Below are 19,547 nucleotides of genomic sequence, written 5' to 3'. Positions count from 1 at the left end.
ACCTCACGCCGTTAGCTGACTAACCTGCCTGTAACGCTCTTGTCGTATATTATTGTTGTACGAACGTCCCTCAACGCCACTCTAATTAGACGATTTTAAGTTACATTTTTGAGTTAAAAGCGCAGATAACTAAACACCAAGCAGCGGCGCTTTTTTTGCTGTTGAATTAATTAACATTCTCGTTACTGTCTACGGAACTTCGCTCAGCCCAATTGCATGGTTATTTAAAGACAGAAAATTAACTTCAACAAATTTTCACACAAACGTTGTGACGTACCGGTATAATGTAATATATATTATATAAAGTGATCCTTTAAACAATAAAACTTCAATATTTAAAAATATATCAGCCCTCTGAAGATTCTAACACTTTGTGTTCAGCCTCATTTTGTTCACCCTTGAGTTTTTTTAAGAAACCGCTATAAATTTGATATTGTTAAATATATGTTTTTTTAATTTCAAAATCTGAACCAAAGTTCATAGAGAATATTTTTATGAACAACATAAAAACATTATGTTTTTTTAACATATAAATATAACATATCGAAGTAGTAATAATTTTTCAACTAAAATTATTTAAGATTATTATTTGAGGAGTAATGTAACAAAGTGCACTTCGGTGTATCATTACTCCACTAATCTAAAATTTAAACCCTTATTAAAATTAAAATATATTTGTTCAAAACTTGATATATTTGTATATACAAATTTTAATAAAACTATAGGAGTAATTTAGCTTGAGCTAAAAAATTAAAAATATGGAATAACTATTTCTAAATAGTTATTCCAAATTATTGAGTGTAACGTTAAGGGTTCCGTTCATACTTCATCATCGTAGATTATACATATATTTCATATAGTTATTAAATTCATCTATTATCAATATTCAAAATATTTTATATTACGAAGGTTATAAGCTTATAGCATTGTATAATAAGTATTTATTAATATTTTTAAAATATTATACGAAATCTATAATGTTTGAATAAGTAACATTTACAAACATTAATAATGCATAAAACTATAAAACTTTCACTATTCTACAATCAAATGTCTACTTAATTTACGTAGAATTTTACTTGTTTAAATTTCATTTGTTTACATGGTTAAATAAATGAGTTTAATTTTTATACAAAAATCATTAAAAAGGTTTTATAAAAAATTTTTTGGAATTTTACAATGTATCAAACAATAATAAAAATATTAAAAACCTACCATAAAATAATTTAAACTTTATTACTTTGAAATGACTCGTATTTTCAACATACATTATAATATACCGTCAATCATCTCAAAACCAATTTGTACGGCATTTTGTCCCATGGTGTTTGGTCGTAATTTATAGTGATGAATAATGGAATTTTTTATATTATGATATCCACTAGTCACAACTTGAAAGGTATCCAAATACTGTAATACAGCTTTTGCACTTTTTTACGCATTCATAAATCGTGTTTTGCGTCATAAACACTACCATGAAATATAATTATTAATTATATTAGACTATTGATTTTTTCCTCCAAGTAAAATACGTAATAAATTTCTAAATTTAGAATTCAAAATTCAATTTTAAGAATTTTTATTTAAAAAGACTAAGAAAAGTCACAAGTTTCTACAATTAATATTTATGAAATACAGCTAAATAACTAAAATCCTAAACAGGAAAAATCATTGTTTTAAATTAAAATATCCAATGTGGTCAGAATTTGAACTTCAAATGTGCGTGCTTATGTTTTTTTGATATTTTTAAATGTATACAAGAATAATTTATAAGGATCTTTAGGTTCAATTGTCAAGCTTTTTGACTAAACACAACTTTGCCCTAAAAATGATAACTAAATATTAATTGAATTTAGTTTAATGATTTTTAATGTGTTTATAGTTAAATATTTGTATCAAACTATGTCTATTGGACATAACATATTTAAGCATGATTGTTCAAATAAATGTGAAAAATAAATAAATAAAAGACATAAAATACCAGCGAGCCATAAGATTTCAGGCTCCGCATTATATGTTGAAAACAAAATAAAAAATGAATTAAAATAAAATTTCTTATACTGAAGTTTGAAGGTCAGATAGTTTAAGGGGCTGAATACCCTATATTTAGGGGGCTTAAGTCCCATAATGTTAGTTAAATATAAGACATATGATTTGAAGCTAACCTAAATTTCTTGGAATATTAAGTAATACATGTCAAAAGAGTCTAAGACCCATACTCTATTTACACCTACACAGAATAAACATGTATAATAAAGACTGCAACAATATAATAATATTGTAAATAATTAATTTTTCTTATGATAATCTTTATAAGCATTTAGCTTTAATTACAGTAAGTACTTACAGTAATTTCGTAGAAAATAAATACTTATTTGTAAAAGCATTTTATATTATATACTATTATTTTCATTAAAACCCAATATTGAATTTAGTAGGTACCTACTATATATAACAATAACTAAAATTAGAAAATAAATTTAACTGAATAATGAGTATAATATACAGATTTGTAATAAAAACAAATGTGAATGTTAACAATTTCTCTGTTTACAGGAAGACCAGACGTCGCGGTCATCACCAGCTCGAAACAAAGCCGTTCGAAAAATTCGTATGAAATGTTGTGGACAGTGAAAAGCTACAGCCCGATTATAGAATACAAATTGCTATACCGTCCAGACAGGACAAACAAGAGCAACCAAGAAATTCAGTATAAACGTCCCATGAGAAGAGTAAGTATAACAATATAATATCGTCTTAATCGGTTACGTGAATGACTACGGGAGTCTTATAAATTGTAATAACACCAACACCAACTAATATAGCTATAGTGTTGTTCGAGCCAAATTAGTTACGAGTAATTTAGCAGGTACAATAAAAAAACAAACAAGCAAACAAACAAACAAACAATGCACATAATCACAACTTTTCTACTCGGCCTAAAGCTCGCGATAAATAACTAATAAGAAGAATGCCAATTCAAAACTATTTAAAATTCCGTTTACAAAAATGTAATTACTTACCTAATTTTTGAACCAGTACGATGTCATACATATATTTTGATTAGTAATTGATTACTGAGTAAACGAATGAGTAATTTATATTTAATAATAGTTAAATGAAACAATAGTTACCTACTGATTATTGCGTGGTTAAGTTTGACGATAGATTGTAATCAGTAACGGGAATTTAATAAATTTACACGTCAATGAATTTTGTTTTGAATTTTCAAAATAAGTGAGATAAAAATAAAAATTGTATTCAAGGCATCAGTGTTGAAAATACATAACTAAAATGTCATGTATATAAGTACAAATTTTTAGGTATATTTATCTTGCATAAATATATGTTACTGTTTTTTATATTTTCATTGGATACTTTAGGGGAAAAGGTGATGGATTTGATGAAATATTTTATTAAAAACATTTTATTTTACATAAATTCTTACAAAAAATTACTTTGTTTTATGAAAATCGTATTAAATATTATATATTTTTTATGTCATACAGTTTTTTACTCAATATAAAATTGTACGCATATTACGGTATTTTCAAACCATTTTCATTGTAAATTTATTTTATACGACTTTAAAAATCTTTAACGGTGCTAATTTCCGAATTTGTAGCGTATAATATAATGTGTGCATGTTTATTTACATGGTTTAAGCGCATTCAATTTACTGCTCTGATAACGATAAGCAAACAGTCATGATATAAAAATATCAAGTTACAAGTCATGATGGCAAAAATCAAAATTTGATCACAATTAATTCATTACAATGGTTGATAAACCACCAAACCGTGCTGTATTTATCGAAATTCTTGCTACGGAAATGGAAAAAAGACCAAATATTACCTCTAGAATTTAATGAATGGACCCTTCTATATAGTTAATTATACTTGAAGCCGTCAAACACAGAATATATAATCAATTTATGAACAAATGTTAGGTTAATAAATGTCACAGTCCATGGTAGAGGGAGATTATTTATAGCAATATCACCACATCATTAGTTAACAACAATGTGTTCAATCAATCCTACCTTAAAGGAAAACACGAACATAATTATTATAACTATTCAAGTTATCGATAATTGTTTGTAAAATAAACGGTTTGCAAGCTTTTACTATGATAAGACTAAAGTAGTATAATAGACATACTAAAAAAATCTGAAAATTTAATATTTCGTTTCCGCGAAATTTAAACATGATTTATACTAATATTTACATAAAAGGAATGAGTGTTCAAGAGTTGTAAAAAGGCTTATAATAAACTCATGAAAATTGTATTCGCCTTCGTTTGATATTCTCGACTTTCCGAAACTTTTACATTATAAGGTACGAAAAAATTAAAATGCACTTAGAATCTTTAATAAATTAACAGTAAAAACATTTCCGAACTAATATTACTTTTTAATACTAAAGTACTACTGCCGAGATCTTAATGGCATATTTCGATCAAAAAAAAGTAAGATTTCTGTTACACGCGCGTGTATCATAGTATAATGTATTAATAATATACATATTATTATGATGTCATGACTATGATAAGTTCGAGGTGAAAACTAATCGTAGCTGTGCATATAATAAGACGATGGTCACCGTTTTGCACCGAATGTGCGGCTCAAGACGTTGATTCTTCAATGCGAGTTCGTTATTAAATTGTATTTGTATTAATATTATGTTATTGTAGTATTGGAAACACGTTTCGACGAGCAAACACGACCGCGAGGTCTGTCCACCACCGCCGCTACTGAACACTCTTAAAAATTATTACAACGACTGCCACCAGTACACATTAATTTCGATTAATATATAAGCACCAAAAAACGTATATGCGTTCCGTCTGTCTATATCGGTCCCCGAAGACTCCGCGCGCAAATGGCCCTAATAAAAAGCGGAAAATATGTTGCTCGCAGAGTGGTATTAATTGGGGAATTCCGGCTGACAAATTTATGAACTTGTATTATCATGGAAGCCGTAAATGTAGACACAGCTATAAACCGATTTGAAAATTGCAAATCCCTGCGCCCAGGCTTTTACGTTTTATGACATTTGGGCAATTCGAAATTAACGCATAATATGAACGCTCGCCCCTGGAGTAGATTTTATTCCCGCCGCCGCCACCCGCACAGTTCTTGGGTAAGTCGGACGCGCTGTTAATTGAACCGTTTTATTTAAGCAAAATATCGCATATGTCTACATCTATATATATACATAATACACGCAACACATATGAATATAAATGTACGTGCCGGGGTATATCGTCCGTAATAATAATTGCTATATCGTCGGCTCGCGTACGTACAGACGCAAATGTTCGCTAAAAGATTTTTATAAAAGTCAATAACCATTCTTTTCGCTCGGTCATAAACCTCGAAAAATATAATACAAATATATTATAATATGCTTCTCAAAAAATTGTTTGTATACAAATTTTAAAAATACATGATAGTGACGATATTTTTTTATAAGCGATTAAAATTAAAATTTTGACGAAAATCATGAAAATTTTCAAATTATTTTGTAGTTAGAAATTCATAGAAAATTATATTTTTTTATGCGAGGTTAGAAAATATAATACAAGGTTCCACATATGTTTTTCTACTTATAACAAAAAAAAAACAAATTTTACCGAAGTCACATTAGTTTTCAGTCGAAATGCTTGAATATCTAACATAATTCCATATTATGCATCACTCTTATAGCAGCTGTATAAAAATACATAAACACAATTTAAAAGGTCTATGAGTATATTTTTTTTTTAATGTCAAAAATCAAAATTTGAACAAATTTGTTATGTATTAAAGAAAAAATTGGAGAGTGAGAATGATTGGTTAATCACCATGTTTTATATACATATACACACAACATATATGCGTATAAACGTAAGCACCGTGACAGGGTATATTGTCGGCAATAATAATAATTACTACATCGCCGGATCGTGTACGTAACGCACAGACGCAAACGCGTATTATTATGTGTACGCCCAGAGAGTTCGGGAAGAGAATCTCTCTCTTTATATTTATTATATATATATATATATATATGATATATTTATATCGAAACGACAGTCTATATAATATGTGTACGTAGTATACACCCCAGCTATTATTACCATATATACATACTCGTTTGTAGACTGTAAAAAGACGAATGGCCGAGTGTGGCGACGGAGGTGCGGACCTATTGAAATGTAATGTTTGCAGGCGCCACCGAAGTATCATAAAAATCCATTGAAACGATAAAGACACTCGCACTGCACCGATTGTGCACCCTCCGTGCTGCATCGATATATGGATTATTTTACGTCTTTGCCACTAAAATACTAGTCGATCCCCCCCTCCGAAACATTAAACCTATACCCTCCTTGCGGTTACTCTGTGTTTATCTTGTGCACCTTGTCTGACCGTATTGAAACATTTTTTTTCTGCACTTCGTACGTCCAAGTCTATTCGTACTTAACTAAACGCTCAAATGCATCAGCATTTAAATACTGTAAGAGTATTAAATCTGCATCCAATCACACGATTGAAAACGTGGGATTTAATAATTAATATTATAATATTGTTACCTGTTATTATTGTTATTTTCTTAATATTTTTTTTTTTTATGGTATTACATCATTAGTGCATTACTCTATAACAAAGTGTGAATAAATTTAAAAACCTTTTTTTCGATCATTTAAAAAAACTAACAAATTTACAATTACTCAATGATAGTCAACTTTTTATTTTTATAAAAATATATAATATACAATTTAATTTTTAAATGCAGTTGTTTGAATACATTTCTCTAATAATAAATATTGTGCCATTTTTAAATTTTCAATTAAATACATACCTGGTTGAATTGTATAACACTGATAAGTTCTATCTAAATAATAAAAAAATCCATCTCTAGGTATTCATTTTTAATCCGTTTTATATAAGACAAAAACATACAAATATAACTAAATACACTGATAAACGGATCAATCAAATATATAATTTTACGAATTTATACGCGTTATAATTTGTGTAAACCGAATAGCTTATACAGTGATCATATTATTAATACCAAATCATTATGCTCTCGATGTGCAATCATTGAATCGTTTTAAACATTTACCTGGCGAATAAGGAAACTAAGTATAAATTTATCATTTCAATTAAATTCCTTGCGGTTACCTAACTTTGGATATCCTTTTAACGAAGATTTTGAGGGTTATACGAGTATATAAACGTAGCGGCAACGAAGAATTGAGCTTTAGTTATGGAGTGTGAAATTGCCGACTGTGTGTGTGTGTGTATAGATTATAGGTATCGTATAATAATATTATATATTATTATACTAGTTGGTTTTTTTATATTTTTTATCGGTATCCCTACATAATTATTTTTAAACCTACTATAGACTATATTGATATTATACAGTGAAAGCTCCGTTAACGGTCACCTTTAAAATGCGGTTGTATCAAAATAATCTAACATTAATTTTTTCTACCTCCCTTTGTCCTGTCGAGTGTAGTGGGTATATATAATATATACACCTATATGCAGTATACACATATTCAAAGGGTAAAACCATGTACTAGAAAATAATAACCATCGCATTCTTAAAATCGTATAATATCCTTATAATCATACGTTGTTGTTAAGAACATCGTATAATATATACTACTTTAAAAATCTCCACAGAGTTTTCTTTTTTTCTTTCACTGCATTATGCAGTAAACCTAATGGTTTTTATACAAGTATTGGTTACAAACATAAACTACAATATTCATTTTAACACTGCGCCGCTATAATACAACCATCGAGACCATATTTTTCAACTTTTTTATAATAACGAAAAAGAATAATTCAATTTATCGCTGTATAGAACTGCGTACACATATTATACAGACTGCACAGAGTAGCATCATAAAAATAATTAGCGTTTTTCTAGTAACATATAATCGTGGCTAGCGATTTTATTTTAAAAAACACTGAGACTCGAATAATTTACAATTTATATACACAGCTATATTGTTTTTAGTTTTACGACATAAATAATAATACAAAACATAATGTAATGTTACAGGTTATCTCGCATAATAAGAATATAAAATAAAATTTAAAACATAAAAAAACCATGTATTTTCGAACTAATATTTATGATAAATTCTACTGTGCCTACTTCATCGTTCTGAATACGAATATTTATAAATACGTATATTGTTTTCTTCTTCGAAACAAACGAAGTTCAATCGAGCGCCGATTGTTAACTATTGTTTATTATATTTATCAGTAAATCACCCAAATCACAAGGACGAAGTAAATCATACAAAAATCATACGAAAATTTAGGTGCAATAAAGTATAATCATTTAATAACATAATATTAAGTGTCGTGTAGGAGAAAAAATACAATTTCCATCAATGTGGCACGCTTTTATTAACCACGGTAAAATATATAATATTCTAAAATAAGCAAGATTGTGATTATCATGTTTTAGTGGAACGATGATTGGACAGAACTGTTGCTTAACCCTGCATCCACCGACCAATTGGAAAAGAGCCGAACTGAAACCATCCGTGACTTGGACCCCGGCACCAAATACGAAGCAACCGTTCAATCCAGAAACCGCTACGGTTGGAGCGAAGTTTCCCAATCTTTCTTCTTCACCACCAGCACAAAGAACGGTACAATTTTTTTTCCTATTCACCATGTTTACTATAAACTCTTATACTGATAGGTAATGCTGAATTAAACTGTATTACTCAACGTGCCCCGGCATATATGTTGGTCCCGAAATCCTCAAAAGCCAAGATTATTAACTTATTAATTATTTATTTTTCGCCTAAATCTCTCGTAACTTTTATGTCCAATTCCCATCATTGACAACATACAATCACGTTTGATTTAAAAAAGAAATTAATCTATACAATTTTATATTATTTCCATTTGATTACTAAACACTGTAATTTTTTCATTATATTATGCGTTTATAATACTGTGTGTACTATAGGTAAATACAAAAATAATTTCCGGTAATAAGTTAATTGATCGATTGGAGCATTTGCGTTGATCCTTAATTTAATTTAATTTCGAGTATTTAAAAAAAATATAATATTATAATTTATTTTATTATTTACCTATTACACAAAAAAAAATTTATTGGTATTTGTATAAATTCCAAGTACGCATTAATTTTCTTCACAGGAATGTAAATGTATAAATCAATAGAAATAATTAAGATTTAAGATTCTAATAATCATTATAATTATATATAATGTTTAGTATAAAAACATTTCTTGAAACCTTATATAGTTTTGGTATACAAAAATGTCCGCTAATTTGTAATTGTTTAACTTTCCTTAGCTTGCTGACTTTCTTCTTATTCTCGTTTTCCTTAATTTTATTACATTACATAATTAGTTAGTTTTTAATAACGTTATGTATAATTAATTAATGAAGTATAATAAAAGAGGTAAACTATGTTTCTATTTTCATTTAAGGCCCGTCTATGTTTTTATAAATTATTATCTTCCTAGTATAGGTATATATTATTATTATTATTATTTACTCGTATTCATATTTCAATACTCTGTATACCTATTTACTGAATAAGTACTATTGCACGCCTTAATAAATATTCTTTGACTATCGAAGTTTATTGTATTGTAGATAGGTATAATTTTTTTTTAAAGAATATTTATATTAACATGAAATTGTGATACTATTAATTAAAATGTACATTTTTATTCTATTTGCAGAAGCACACCCAGCCAATTCAGTTCTTTCCGGTTAGTGTTTCTGTATTTATTTTATTACTTAATGAAATTAATTAATAAAAACTAAAAATAATATCTAATTGTTTTGTTTAAAATCAGACCCAGAATTTAGAGACATGAGCATCACCGCTATTAACAAGGCTGCTCCTAAGACTATCCAGACACCATTGCTTTGCATTATGGCCATGGTCACCTACTATTTTGCTTAAATTCCAAATAAAAAGGTAATTTAATTTAAATATTACATTACATTGTATTATATTAACTAAACTTATTTTTATTGAATATTTTTAGTAACCATCATTTTACAAATTAAACGTTTCTTGAAATTTTAAATTAATTAACACACAAATTAGTCGAAACATCGGTAATTTATTAATTTAATTGTATATAGTAATGATGGTGGAAAGATAGAACTATAGAAGACATAATTATTTCTCAAATATTTATTGAGTAAAGTTGAATATTTGTATAATATATTATTTTTAATTTGTTTTTTTTTTTACAGTAAACATTTAGATAACATAATTTGTTCTTCAAAACAATCTAAAAAAACATACAATATAATAAATTTATATTATAATAAAACTCGTAGAAAATAAATTATAACTTGTATTTGTGTTTGTATATATCATATACTATTATGTATGCCTCTTTAGAAACGAAACAAATTATTGTAATCTACGAAAACATATTAAGTTTTGACTATTATGAATCATCTACGAAATTCATATTTAAATACAAATAATATATTATAGATAATAGATAGCGTATTAAAAATTCAATATTACTAAAAAATAGTTTTAGATAATATCAATATACTATAATAAATTAATATTAATTGTGTAGAATATATTCACTAAACTCTTAAAACGATAATTATTAATTAGGTATATAATTATTGAATAAAGTACATTTTAAAGTGTTCACCCCGTGTAAAAATAACAACACAAAATAATAATTCGATGGTTAAGCACAATATATACACTTGCTCAGTAGCTATACGTTTATGAATTTTTCATAAACCATATATTTTTAAATATTAAATTTTTACACCTATACAATATCAATATTTAAAACTACATTTAAAAAATATTTCAACTTCTTGTGAAAGAAATCGTCATATTCTATAATATAACGAAATCCTTAAATATACCAAAGTAAAAAGAATTGTATATATTTGTGCGTTTAACTATCGATATTTATGTTGTATAAAAGCTACAATAAGTGTGAATTATGTATAATGTTTATTTTCTATTATATGATTTCAGTACCATTCGTCCCTACCTATGCCCTCCATATGTTTTCACGGATACCTTTGCACCTTCTTCACCGCTACCCATCGTCGAAATATGGATCACGCCGAAAATCCTTCTTCACTATATCATACCTACCGTCTACTTCAAGATACTGCGCACCGTATTATTAATACTTCACGTCGTTATAGTAATAATATGCGCCACTGGCATGTTACTACTGGCCTTTTGATATTGTTTTCAATTCTCATGCACATGACTTATTAAAGGTTAAAATAATAACAATTCTACCACCGCCATTGTAATTTACACGCCGCGTCTATTACATTCAAAATACGACATTTCGATCAAAAGTAGTTTCGAGTATCATTCGGTTTCAAACGTTCCCTCTCCAGTAATAAATTTATGCTTACCCGCCTAAAGTAACTAATCAAACGTTGTTCATCTATTATGAGTCGTTAGTTTAACATGACTCTTTGCCGGTTGATTACTATCTTAGTAAGGCTTCCACGCCCGCGCGGTAACTTCATTTAAATATTTGATAGATTTAAAAATGGAACAATACTTACTCTTATTCTCATTTACTCGACGTTTCTAAACCCTTGTGTTTACCTTTCCCCCTCCCCCAAGGTCCATATTAGATTTGATTTTTACTTGTTCATAATATGAACTATGGTACTATTTTACCTAAATCGCTTAATTTTTTTTTTCATTATTTTTTTTATTTTTTCCGTGAACAAAATCCTGAGCCAATAAAACTCAAATCACGCTAAAGACTGTCTTCTTTAAATCCTTCACTCGGTGTTGTACTAAAATGTATCTTTACAATAACGATCGATACAACAATGATCATCGTACACAAATGAACAACGATACAGTTTTCTACGAATGCACTATCATGAGTTTAGTAGATGTACGATAAACTGTAGAGACCAGCATTAATACCGGGACGATAAAATGTCTATGAAAAACCATTCAAAATAAAATAGTGACATAATTTATATAAATATGTACAAGGATCACTAGGCGCCTATTTATAAACTGTACTAGAATCGAGCATTTCAAAATGGTTATTACTACAGCCATTAAATAATGAACAATTTTAATTTATTTATTATAACGATACAATGTATACTACGCCATCAATGACAAACATTCAATATTATACTTTTAAACGACGTTCCTGAATAATTTTGAATAAGAAAATTCCGGTATGCTAATTCTATGAAACAATATTATTTTAATCGACCAATGCTAAATGAATAGTTAATACACATATTATTATATTAATCAGTATTTACTTTTCGCAAATATGCATACCTATAGCCTATAGGTAACACGTAGGTATATTAATAGTTAGTCGTTCACTAAAAATGAGTATAAGTCAGATTAGTGCTATCTTCTACATTATCGACGGATTGATGATGATGATATATTGTACACTATTTGTATATTATAAAGGTTGTACTTTTCAAATCTATGTTGTACCAACTATCTGTGACGTTAACTTGTGCGTTTAGTTCAAAAATCGTTCTCTTGTAGTATTCTATGTAAACCAATGAACATGGGGATTTTTAATGAAATTCGACATTCCGTATGTATGATGAGTACTATGTCGATAGTATTTCGACACTCAACACTTTAACATCAGTTGAAACGATATAATAAATGACAATGAGGACATGATAAAAGGAATCCAAAACAAGATAATATGATTTATTTAATACTATATATACTATCTTATATTATAAGTATTTAAATTGCACGAGTGATAATAAAATAAGTAGGTTTATAAAATAGGTTTTAATTTGTATATTGTATACAACTCAGATATTACGTAAGAAATAACCAATTGGCCGTGTTAAACACTTTGTACTTCGATTGAGTAATATTGTTTCATCGTGAATATTATCGAAAAACTTCAAGAAAATTTTAGTTTTATTCCCTGTGGAACTACTATACTCGTCTTTAATGACTTTACTTAACCCAATATTAATTTCTAATAAACTCATCTTAAAACCGTATCGTTATTGATTGTATTTTCATAAATAAAATGATATCTCAAATTCACAAATAATATAGTAATATTTATTTTCCATCGCATTCACTGATTAAAAATAAATAAAATTATGTTCAATGTGAGTAAAACCAAGCGTTATTAAAATTACAGATTTTCTTATTAGGCGCTTATGTGTATAATGTGCATCATCGTCAACGAAATACGTAGGTTATATTGTAATAACCATTAAACCATTGAAAACCATTATTTTTGCGATTTAAAAAACTTTGAGATCTTAGTATTTTATCCAAAATGCAGATCGCGAATTTGTATACACAAAGACAAACAAAACATGTCTAAACATGTCTTGTATTTATTACTACATTTTAAAAACATTGAACGATTTAAAATTAACATAAGCATATTAATTTAAGCCATTATACTAATTTGATGTTTAGTTAAAATATTAAGGTACCTTTTCAATTGTGTGAACGCCAAATAAAATATTAAACTCTTCTGACCCATAACCGATAATTAGAGAGTATGTAAATGGATATACATTTAGAACTTAAAATTTTGTTTTAACTTAATATTTTAAGTCATTAGGAGATAAAGTATTTTATTAATAGATTTTTATTATTATGCATTTAATTTTAATGTCAATAAATTTTAATTAGAGGTACAAATTAACAAGAAAAGTCGCATGTTTATGTTTATCAATACATTATTAACATACTTAAATATATCGTATGGTGTTAACAATGAAATTCCCATTAAAACCTTAAATAAAATATAAGTTTATAAACAAAATATAAATACCCATTTAAATTGTTAAATTTTTCAACTGAACAAAAAATAAAAATGTCTAATAATCCATAATACTACATAGATATATAAAAAATAATATGCTAAAAAATGTATCTCTTGCCATAGCATTTTAATCAATATTGCAAAAATGTATTAAAAAAAAGAAATCATTTTTAAATGAATAATAAATTGTAAAATTGTAAAATGCTTAAAATATCGATTTGAACAATAGAACACGATCTCCATAAACCTCTGATTAATATAATATAAACTGCGACTTTTATAAATATTATAATTTATAATACTAGTTTATAAGTGATTTATATTTAAGCTTTAGAATGAAAAAATAAAAATTTGATTATTTGTACCAACATAATTTATTAGTCATATTATTATGATGTAAGTCATTTTTTTCTGTCATACTATTTTAAATGTTAAAAAATTTATTAAACTATTTGTGAAATTTCATGTTATGTGTTTAAAGTTAGACAACGTTATCGTTTGTATTCTTAACAACTGTATTTTGTAGCGTTTAATTCTTATTTATAATAGAATAGGTATATAGTGATTATATTATTGTGTTATTATAAAAAGTTATTAATTATAATTTTAGTAATATGTATAATGATACAGTACTATAATATTATTAATTAAGACAAACAAAAAACGTGTCTGTCCAGCAAATATTTTATTTATATAAAACTGTAGAAATCGATTAGTTTTACATGGAATGTTTTCAACAACAAAAATATTATATATATACAATATATTATAAACGATACCATCCCAGCTGTACCTATATATATATATATGTATAATATCCCTAAACATCTTCAATTACTTGAAAAAAACAACAACAACGGAATGTCGGCTACGTAGAATAAACTCTGTCATTTTGAAGGCTGAAATCGGTTTTAAAAGTACTTACTAGATATTTTTATGGTATATTTTTTTCTCGACAGTACCGCTTAATTACGTTTTTTTTTTAATATATATATATCTACAAAAATAGCGACTTCGGGATCTGAAACTGATTGAATTCAATATAATAGGTACACGACGATATTATCGTGTCAGGTATCACGTCAATAACCGTTTTTCTGGAAAATGTGAACATCGTGCAGTTTTCTTCGCTAACGAATCGAACACCGCGCAGATGTATCGTCGGAAAGTAAAACATCTAAACATCGCACGGATGGTGGAATGGTGTCGACTATATTATTATACCGTGGTATACTGAGCCGGTTTGGACCGCGAAACACGACGGGCGCGAACGTGTAAAAGTTAATATTTTCGTATCTACCCGTGACACGGTTAATAGTAGCCGGCTGTGTCTAACGTGGTAGCCACCGTCGCTATTCGTATACGATCCGTACGCGATTCTTGCAGCGACGAATACGGTACGGATCGTTGTGTTGATCGGACGCCTCCGGCGGTTCGGGTGGTTTGAGTTGTGATGATAATATCCGTCTGCGTGAATCTAACACAGCGTCCAATAGTAAAGTACCTACTGCTACGCACGCCGAACGAATCGATATTTTTTTCGGGTAAAATATCATCACGTCGACCGCATACATCGACATTATTATGATGGGCGTACGTACGTATTATACGCGTGTTTATGTTATTTTTCCGAAAACTGTAATAAATAAAATTATTGTCATACGGTTTTATTTTGTGTTTTTTTTTCTAATCAACGTTTTAATAATAATAATATGACATAATAATATATTTTATCGTATATTCTCGTCCACACAAGATTTTCGTTATCCGATCGAAAGCGTATACAAGAACACGAAGTAAAAAAAAACGTTCTACCATATACTATCTGCAGTACGCTCTTCTGTATAATACATTAATACATGATCATTGGTTATTATATATTATAATATACGTAATGAGATTTCCTTTTTCTTTTATTTTTTATAACATAATAAAAATCATTACCGTGTGTTTAACTTTAATTGATAAGACAAAAAAAAAACTCAGATGTACCAAACGCATTTAACATATACGCCTATGTGGTATACATGTATATCCACTTATGTGTTACCTCGTCTATATACTTTGTTTTAGTTTTCCGACTGCTGTTAGATGTTCGATTTATCCGTTTAGATTAAGTTTGAAATATTACTTTAACGTTTAAAATATAACTATTTATAAAGATTATACGCTATTATAATAATATAATACATACATCCAATATAATAATAATAATTAATAATTATATGTTAAATAATATTATTATTATACATTATTGCATATTTTAAATCGTATATTACTATTAAGTATATATATCATAAAACTGCACGGATGATAGTAAATACAGAATTTTTTTAATATTGTTAATTTTTTTTTTACATTATTATAACCAATATTGTTCTTTGTTTCGGACTTCACGCGTCCGTTTCGGGAATCCGTTATATTACAGTTAAGCTTTATACAATATTTTTTAAATGTTATTTCTGTCGTGTTTTTTTTTTCATAGGTTACGTCATTATTTTTACTTATTTTTTTCTTTTCAATTCATGTTACCTATTTTCATTATTCTATGTAGAATATTCATAAGTGTGTGCATCGATGTACGGTTAATGTGTCCCAGTAATGGTAGTCATTTAATACCGCGTGGACCTGCTTATACTCAGAGGTCTATGTCTATATATAAATAATGGGTACCTATCTATTATGTATAGTGGAAGATAAATTCGAAAAAACTTTTGATTTTCACGGGTACAATGTGAAGTGAAAATTAAACACTAAAATAACGATTCCGCGTAAAAGCTTACGATAACATTTCAAAGACCGGTCTAATTTATTTCTGAAATTTTTGGTTTTTACGTCCAGTGGAGACAGGTTCAGCGACTATAATATCATTGTACAATGCTTAAATAGATAGGTACCTATTACATTATAGATTTTAAAACAACTTTCAAGTCGCTTAAATATGCGCAGTTGAAAATATATAACATATTAATCATATATTATGTATAACCTATAATCTATTGCCTATATACTTATTATCTTTAATTATTATTATTTTATAATTAATCTATATTTCTTTATTCATAATATTATCATATTTCGTTTACTGTATTTGCTTGAGTGTATATTAAAAAAAAAAGTATAACAAAACCATGTCTTCAATTATTTATGCTTTTTGTACTTTTGACGTTCCTAAAATAATTTCCAAAATACCTACACCATACGTCCATACAGCAATATTTACCATGGTTGAAATACGTAACAAAAACTGAGGAATGTTCACAACGAAAAAACTATTGATTGACGAGTAATGAGCGAATAACTGTGCCTAGAAAAATACAAAAAAAAAATAACTCTGTGTTTACCGAGAAGTATAATACATTTTTTTGTAACTAGCCTGATGATAAGGCAGCTTCAATAAAAAACATGAGTATTTAAAGTATAATATGAATACAAATAAATTATCAATCATAGTACCAAAAATTTCACTTAAAATCGTACTGAAATTCGCCATTAAACTTTGGTTACACATTTTAATAACTTACTATTATAGTTAAACTATGAAAGGTGTTAACAGAGGCATAGAAATCTGTATACATATACCGAGTTGATTTAACATTTGAACCAATAATTTGCACATTTGAACGACCTCGGCTTTGAGCTAAAGCTACCCTCTACCCCGGAATTGATTTGACATCAATGTTGTGGTTAAATTTATATTCAAAATATGCTAGAAATTTGAAGCATTATTCACTATTAACAGCGTTGTTGATACATTAAAACGAGATACAAAGTAACCATAGATTATTACGTGTATGTGCATTGAGTATTCAGGATATGAGTTTGAATTCCCTGTGGCGGCTGTGGGCTGGGAACAGCACTTAATTCAAACGGCATAAAATGAACAAAATACCAAAATTTGTAGGTAGAATCTATGACAAGTTCACTGTTCTAATTATGTTATTGTGGAATTGTGTGAATACTTTTCAATAGTCTCGTGTCTTATTTAAAAGAGATGTTTTTATTTTTCAACTTAAAAAAATATATGTTGAAAACCCTATTATTTTTTACATAGTAAAAATGGCTAAGTATCATAAATATATTTTTTTATGACAATTTGTTTATATTTTTTGAAGCACATTTTATCAGCCACATATTTATCCTGCAACTAAAGTCTACCTACGGCATATGTATAGAAAATTGATAGTTACCATCACTCTAAACTGAATCGATCATTTATGAAAGGAGGAAGAAAGTCCAGAAAGTAAAACTTTCGAAAAAAAATAATATTCCAGCACTAAGTATTTTTCATAAACAAACTAAATATTTAAGTTGCAATGCACAATAAAGTATCATACACATTTGACTGCTTTCAGTCACTCACTGTATAAAAGAAGATTAATAAAATATAGTAATAAGTAGTAAGTACCTAATATAAAAAAACAATAAAAATATAATTTTAAAAATAATTATCACTACGTTTGTATTTGGACTTATAAACAATAAAGTGACAATGTATATATTTATTTTTATAATAGAACATGCTTAACTATTATACAGAATCATAATATATTAAATTTTTAATCTTTTTTACAAAAATATTACTTATACAATATACATAAATCGAAAATTTGTCTAATAAATACTTTTTGACCGCCGTCCGCTCTAATAGCTGCAGTCATTGAATATTTCTCGAATTCTATCCCATAAAATTTTTTCATCTGGCGGTAAAAGGAATTATCCGCTAATTTATAATTTGACGGAAAAGGGAAAATTATACTTTTGGCAGAAACTTACTATACCGCTGTAGCTCTGTACAGTAAAGCGTTATCTACTTCCCCAACTTTTTATAACACTATTACTGTAGACAGTGGCGTCATTTCAGTTTTTGTTTGACTAGGGCAACTACTAACTGATTTGCCGACTCACAATTTTTTCCACTCAGTTCACATAGAATAGTGACATAGTTGAAGAGGGGGGTACATTTTCAGGTATATGAACGTCACACACAGGATTTTAAAGTATTAAATACAAACAATTTTGTCAAATATTTATTAGAATTAGAAAGTCAATTATAGAATAATTAAGTAATGTGTAAATAAATAATAAATAGGTAATAGGTACCTTTTAATACTGCAGATTTACAAGTAGTTAGTAGTATTCACAGTCACATAATGTGAATACTAAACAACTTGATTAATAATATAATATACTTCTTTAAAAAATATAACAAAAAAATTAACAATAAATCTTTATTTATAAAATATCAATATTCAGTATTATGATTTATAACAATGGCCTTAGTAGTTAAAAATAAGACTTCTTATAATTTTTAAATGTGCCGACTTAAGGTTGAAGTAAATGTTAGACTAGGGCAAATGCCCTAGTTGCCCTCCCTCCCCCCCCCCCCAAATGACGCCACTGATTGTAGAACGCAGATTTTTATACACTAAAAAGTATCAAAATAATTAACAAATATGAAAATACGCGGAAAATATACAATAAATATGCAAGAAAATTTTAATTATTTACATCACAAATTTTTATAATATTAATAGAACATATTGGTACTTATATGTATTTATAAATATTGGAAAATAGTTTTATAATTTATAAATTAATATATTTTTTTATATTTTATTTATTATTAAAATTAATAATCGTATAATTTTTCTTCGGTGAAGCTATGACGTTTTCTATCAATATATTTTTAAATACAAAGAACGATCATTCGACGTCAACCA

General features: G+C 27.6%; 1 protein-coding gene across 1 annotated transcript in view; it reads left to right on the top strand.

Moving 5' to 3' along the window:
* Positions 1–16,947, top strand: part of LOC132924178 (limbic system-associated membrane protein-like) — a 517,415-nt gene extending 500,468 nt beyond the window's left edge. The window contains exons 8-12 of the mRNA XM_060988319.1: positions 2,557–2,732; positions 8,481–8,667; positions 9,742–9,771; positions 9,859–9,983; positions 11,031–16,947. Coding sequence (XP_060844302.1) covers positions 2,557–2,732; positions 8,481–8,667; positions 9,742–9,771; positions 9,859–9,968 — 503 coding nt within the window. The 3' untranslated portion in view covers positions 9,969–9,983; positions 11,031–16,947. The remainder of the gene's footprint in view (positions 1–2,556; positions 2,733–8,480; positions 8,668–9,741; positions 9,772–9,858; positions 9,984–11,030) is intronic.
* The last annotated feature ends 2,600 nt before the right edge of the window (positions 16,948–19,547 follow it).

The sequence above is a fragment of the Rhopalosiphum padi genome, chromosome 3 (genome assembly GCF_020882245.1).
Source record: "Rhopalosiphum padi isolate XX-2018 chromosome 3, ASM2088224v1, whole genome shotgun sequence".
NCBI lineage: Eukaryota > Metazoa > Arthropoda > Insecta > Hemiptera > Aphididae > Rhopalosiphum > Rhopalosiphum padi.
Note: the sequence above shows the minus strand (reverse complement) of the source record. Positions and strands in the feature narration are given on the sequence as shown.